General features: G+C 38.1%; 1 protein-coding gene across 1 annotated transcript in view; it reads right to left on the minus strand.

Annotated features, from left to right (window-relative positions):
- EFEMP1 (EGF containing fibulin like extracellular matrix protein 1) overlaps positions 1 to 6454 on the minus strand; it is a 49623-nt gene that overhangs the window by 8574 nt on the left and 34595 nt on the right. The window contains exons 5-6 of the mRNA XM_009288463.1: positions 4472 to 4594; positions 714 to 833 (exon numbers count right to left, since the gene is read on the minus strand). Coding sequence (XP_009286738.1) covers positions 714 to 833; positions 4472 to 4594 — 243 coding nt within the window. The remainder of the gene's footprint in view (positions 1 to 713; positions 834 to 4471; positions 4595 to 6454) is intronic.

A 6454-nucleotide genomic window follows, 5' to 3' on the forward strand; every position in this document is an offset into this window, starting at 1 on the left:
CACTTCAGCAGACATAGTTACCTTTTTATTATTACTCTATCTAATTCTTCTAGAACAGAACTTACGATTTTAAACTTAACAGCAGTCTTAAAGTTTTACTGCAAGGCTTCCCTCAGTGCTTTACTTCTAAAGGGAGGATCACTTCTAAAAGGTCACTCTTCCTTAGTGACCCTTGTTTTCATTTTTAACATTATTTTCTAGATATTCAAATGTCACATTTATAGATGCTTTCTCTCCTCGCTATGTTTATCATATGCTGAGGATAATTACACTTAACTGCAGAGGTATAGTATTGCTTCTCCTGGTTTCCAGTTCCAGCCTCTGTGTTGCATGAACTGGGAATAATATCATGAAAGCCAATGATAATGCAAAGCGATCCACCAGAACTGAAAGAATAATTAAATCTAAGATTAAATAATGAATATAAACCCCCAGGGTTCCGGTTGCCAAACTAGATGCTCCTCTGAAACCTGCCATGCCAACAAAATAACAGGTTTTCAATAAGGCTCCAATTTTCTCTAACCCTCCCGTACTTCTCGGATCACTTGCAGGAGAGCCTCTCAATACAGCAACTGGTACGTCTTCCTGGTTGGTATTTATTTCTTTTAAGGTGGGATGAAGATACTTAAATTTCAACTGTGGCAAGTCATGTGTCAGTATTTGTCTCTATACTGAGTGAGCTCATGTGTAAGTACATGCGGAGAAGTTCTTACCTACACAGGTGTGGTTGTTGGATGCTAACTGGAAACCGGCATTGCACTGGCAATAATAGGAACCAGGAGTGTTCACGCATCGATGGTGGCAATATGGAGGCAGGGTGCATTCGTCGATGTCTAAGTTACCAAAAAAGAGAAGTTAGTTCAAATGGAATCACGGCACTTCACTGCTGCTGTCTTGTTTCCAAAGAAACTGTAAAGTTAATTGTGCTTGATTAAAAGCAGGAAAAAAGCTTACGTGAGCTAGGTGCTGCTTCTATGGATATTAACAGGAATGCTATTTTACTTTAACTTTTGTAAAAATCTGTTTTATGCTGATTGTCTTCCAGCCACTGAGATCAATACACATTCCAACTTTATTTTTTATTCAGTTCCACAGTACTGCTTAGTCTTGTTTATTTCGCATAGGTTCTGCTTTTCAACCAAGATTTCTCATGATCAGACATAATGCTGACCAACACGGTCAATGTGCCTTGTAACTCTTGTTTTTCCAAAAATTTGCACGCAGCACTCTTAGCACGTACTAAATCTTTTCAGCTCCATTAGGAAGAGTCCAAATTTTCTGTGCAAGTACAGGGGAACGGCAAGGATAGAAGATTAATGGGCCTGAAAAGGAAACAGGTGGTTGTGCCTCTGCAGGGATCCCCCAGAAACTGGCTCGCTCCCCCAAGGGGCTGCCATTGCTCCTGTTCCCCTCCCTGCCTCTCCTGCATACCTTTCCATACAGCAGCACTAGCACCTTCTCGCTGCGCTCTCTGCTGCCAAGGAAGGCAGACTGGCTGAAGTTGGTGCTATCTCAGGCAGTATTAACTTTCCACAGACTCTCCTTGCCGATTAGCCCTGGTTTTGAGGTGGAGCGGGCTGCCTTTCCAAGTTTCAGCATTCCTAATGTGCATTGGAGCAGGGTTTCACCTGCGAACCATACAAAATGTGCAACAGCCCATTCTTTTACCTCTCTGCATTTTAAAAGGTTTCCTTGCATTCTGGAGGAGATACTGCCTCTGTTCTTGTCTGAAAAACATTTTTTTTTTTATTATGCCACAATGCTGATCGTGCATGTATGTGCAGCAGCCGTCTTTAGTTGTGGCCTGCTTGAGCTTGGTGAAGAAATCCATGCCGTGTTCTGTACATGTACACAATGTGAGATTTCAAAGGCTCAACGCTCAGACAAATAAGACCAGTTTTCACTGGAACAAAGAAAGGCACTTCCCATATCCATGCCAGATCTTGAGTTTCCTACCTCCAGCTGTTTCCACCATAGATGTGTTTAAAAAGAGGCCAAGACTTTTTTTTTATAATGAGGAAAGTGTTTGTTTTAATATCAAGTGAAAAAATAATCTTTAGAAGTTAACCCTTTCTTTGTCAAATTTGCAGTCACTGTTTGGGGCTAAACTTAGCAGTGGAGTGTTTTGGATGGTTCTGAATGAAAAGGCTTATGCTGGAAAATTCCTGGCTATCCGTACAGTAGCGATTGTCGCTGTAACTCTTTTGTTGCAGAGAGAAATTTGGAAGTAGAAATGGAATAAATTAGGAGGCACAGTAGATCTCTTCCATCCTTGACTTTTACAGGACTAAGCTCTTACAAATTGCTGTTTAAAGATCTGATTATACAATATAGACATATGAGCAATGCTTTGCTGCTTAGGCACTGCATTTATTCACATAAATGCTTCCAGGATCTGACTCTAATTCAGTGGGAGTTTTCCTTGCGGGATTAGGCACATCAGCTCCATGCAGATCTAAGGGCTAAAGCATTATCTAATCAATTCGGCCAAATCTTCTGTTTGAAGTAATGCTGGAAAACAATTCATTCTATCTGCAGTTCCGTGTTTCAGAAAAGACTAACTTTGCAATATGTGAACAAGCAAATTTAAAAAAAAAAATCTCAAAAAAAGACGAAATGATTACTGAATTTAAATTAAAATCAATCAATTGTTAGAAATGAGTCCTTTTCTCCCTCTACCTTGAAGCCAAAATAGTCTGGAAAAATTTCTTTCAAATTTGAGAAACATTTCCTCCCATATGGAGAACCTCTATCAAGATCTGGCCCCAAGAACATTTTCTGGCTAAGTTGTTATAAAATCCCCAAAGACAGGCTTTATTCTGAAATGCTGACAGTACTAAGTGTAGGGATGTACTTATAATTTAGGTCAGTGTGTAATATGTAACACAGGTGTTATTCTTGGTTTTGACCTAAATAGAAGAAGGGAAATTTCACTTTCCAGACATCTTCATGTATAGATTTGGATACATAAATGTATTCGCGTATAGATTTAAGGGTGTATCATTCTGCTTCTTTTCTTTTGAGTGCGGTAATGTGTCCTGCGAGACTTTCGGGTAGTACCCAGTACCTATGGGTCTTGACATTAAAAGTGCTATTGCATAGCAGTAATATACTTTACCTGCTCTAAAAAATCTAGATAAACCCCAGCCATTTAAAAGGGGGGAAAAAAAAAAATCAATGACCTGCCAAAACTATTCCTCTACCTACATTCCAAACTACTCATCCTACTCTTGCACAGAGAACTGAGAAAAATCAGATACATCGGTGTTTATATCAATTTGTCAGTTCAGGGCCTGATCCACATCTTTTGGGAAGGAGATAAGAATTTTTGGGTTGATTTCTACAGCCCTTGGCTCAGTACCCTAAAGAAAGAGCCATGCCCAGAAAATTAAGTTAGTCTAGATGTGTACTGAAACTTCCCCAGTTTCCTTCCTGCAGCTCTTGTTAGGCAGTGACTACCTATAGCCTTTGCAAGGCTTTTTGAAAGAGATTAAAAATAAATTCTTAAACACTTTCAAATGCAGGATCCCTAACACAAAGAAAAAGAGGAAAACTTGAAGTTCTGTTGTTCCTGTTCTGCTGAGGACAAAAAAAAAAGCTTTTCTCCTAGGCTGCATAAAACCAGTCTTGTGCCTTTTTCAAGACCACCTCTTATATCACCTCATGATGTATATATTTGATTCTCTTATTTCATAGTTGTTTTTATTATCTCTGATAAACCTTAGGCTTAAGGTTGGAGTGCCTATAAAAGCAATTCATCCATTGAAATCACGATTAAAGAGGTGTTAAATAAAGGCTGAAGGAGGACTGCAGGAACAGAGTAATGGTACTTTTGCATAATGTCCCCAAATGAGGATGGAATAGGAAAGATGCAGTGTTTACACTGCACTTGGATTTAATTTAATGCTATACTTGTATAGGTCCCAAGGGTGCTGATAGTTTATTTTGGCACAAAGAATAAAGCGTAGTGGTTTATAAGTTGCAAATATCATATACCTGCATTCAGAGTTTCCATCTATTTCATTTATACTCATAAAACTGAGTACTGAAACAGACTGTGCAAGGGGGCTCTTGCAGAGCAGGGGTTAGGTCTGTGTGAAGGTAGTGCTTTGTCCTGCAGACCTGGAGTCAAGTCTTGCTGAGGTCAGTGGAAAGACATGCTTTAGTTTGTCGCTGTAGTAGACTTATGACTGTATCTGGGACATTAGGCAATACCCCAATACAAACAATAAACACAATGGTAACTATTAGGAAAATTAATCTTGTGAAGTTCAACTCCAAGTGTAGATTGTACTTAAAATGGTTTCTAGTTCCATGTTTTAGTGATTAATTATTGTGATGGTTATTATTCCATTGCATTTCAAAGTTATATAGCAATTTTACAGCACACATCTATATGCTTTATAATCAATATAAACTTTGCAACTTGTAGATAATGGAAGACAATAACTTAGTCTAGAGCAACACTTACCAACACATTGGTCCCCTCGTTTCTGATAGCCTGGAGGACACTGGCAGCTGAAGGACCCTCTTAAATTGACACATACTTGGTCAGTTCTACAATTATGGGTTCCAGTTGCACATTCATCTATATCTTTATAAAAAAAGCAAATGCAATATTAGTCATGAAGTTTACTCAAAATATTTAGCCTGTTGAAATGCTTCACCCATCTTCAAGCTACCTATAAGTGAAGGCAGCAAAGTTCAAATATACTCCAAAGATGTCATCTCAACGCTTATTCCATTTCCAGGACACAAAATGTTACCAGATTTCTAATAGCTTTTAATTCTGATATACTGCATTTGGAAATATTTTCAGATATGGTTATTTTAAAGAATCAGATACTTTTATTTGTCCAATACCATTACTATTTTGTACTTATCTCTATAAAACTTTCTGTAAACTCTTCCAACTTTCATATTTTAATCATTTGACTTTTTCGTTTTGGTTTTTTTCCCATGCTGGTTGTTTGTTGCATGCTGAATTACTCTGGAAAATTTCAGCAAATGTAATTCAGCCCTTTTTCAAGAATGAGATGAGTTAGAAATATGTTGTTTTGCTGATACTAAAGACTCTGGTGATCTCTTTTGCATGGTTCCCGTGCTCCATACTTTGGACAGGGACTTGGAACTTGGTACGTGGTGGCCTTTTCATGAGGAAGAGATCTGCCTCTTGTCATTCCCATGAAAATTCCCCTAATTCAGTCAATCTGTTAAAGTCTTTGGAAACAGTTTATGTATGTTTGTATTTGAACAGTACAGCTAAAAATGCAAATACTAGAGTGATACTTTTCAGTGTAATTGAGGCAGCTTTTAGTTCACACTAAATGCAGGTTTAGACAAGTATAAAAACAACATTTTGATTTTTGCCTATTCATTATAACTGCTGGAGGTACTTAATTATAATTAAACTGCATGTGCTGACAAATAGGTTGCTTAAAATGGAATTACAATTTGCTTTCTCATCTGAACATCCCAAATGTTTGGAGAGCTTTTTATTGTAACCTGACACAGTACAGTGAAAGGACTTTTTAATTTTGGCATTGTACACAATTTGGAGACTCTAGGCTGAATAAACAAATTCCTTAAAACTTATGATCTCTAGTTTACAAATCTCAGCTGACCTCTCTATTTGTATAGGCACTGGGGACGTTAGAACATCACCAGTGGCAGATTCTGGGTGGTGCTTTGGAAAAAATGATGGATTCTTTCTCATAGCAAATGAAAACAATTTTGACCACAAGATTCAATAAAAAATAAACCATCAACAGTTTGAATTAATTCTCAATGTTTGCTCTTTCCCCAAATGTCCAAATATTTTACATATATCTTTTCTTTATCTGACAGGAAAAATAAAGTCCTTTTATGTTAGTCTGCTCTTTGCATTTCTGCATAATATCAGTCCTAAACTGCTGTGTTGATGCAGGACTTGCTGACTGCATTGTTCTGTACTGACAGCTGAAAAGCACATTCTCAGGTGTAAAGACTTTCGGGGACTATAGCTGGCTGCCTCATACCAACCTGACACATCATTAAATGCTTGAGCCAAAGCACGGTGGAGTTCAATGTAAGTCTTTGCAGAGACTTCACTGGGCTTTGTGTGTACTCCTAGTTTCTACAAAAGTTGAAAATAAAATGGCTATAATACTCATACAGTTCAAATCCTTTTCGTTGCAGAGTGTACCGGAACAAAGAAACTTTATTCGATCTTTAGGAACTTAGGAATGCATGAGTAAACTTAACATGAGTTACCTTTTTAAAATGGATTAGTTAAAATGCATGTGCTGGTTTTGGCTGGGGTAGAGTTAATTTTCTTCATAGTAGCTGGTATGGGGCTATGTTGTGGATTTGTGCTGAAAACAGTGTTGATAATACAGGGATGCCTTCGTTATTGCTGAGCAGGGCTGACACAGAGTCAAGGCCTTTTCTGCTTCTCACCCCACCCCACCAGCGA

Source organism: Aptenodytes forsteri, unplaced genomic scaffold, assembly GCF_000699145.1.
Source record: "Aptenodytes forsteri isolate BGI_AS27 unplaced genomic scaffold, ASM69914v1 Scaffold185, whole genome shotgun sequence".
NCBI lineage: Eukaryota > Metazoa > Chordata > Aves > Sphenisciformes > Spheniscidae > Aptenodytes > Aptenodytes forsteri.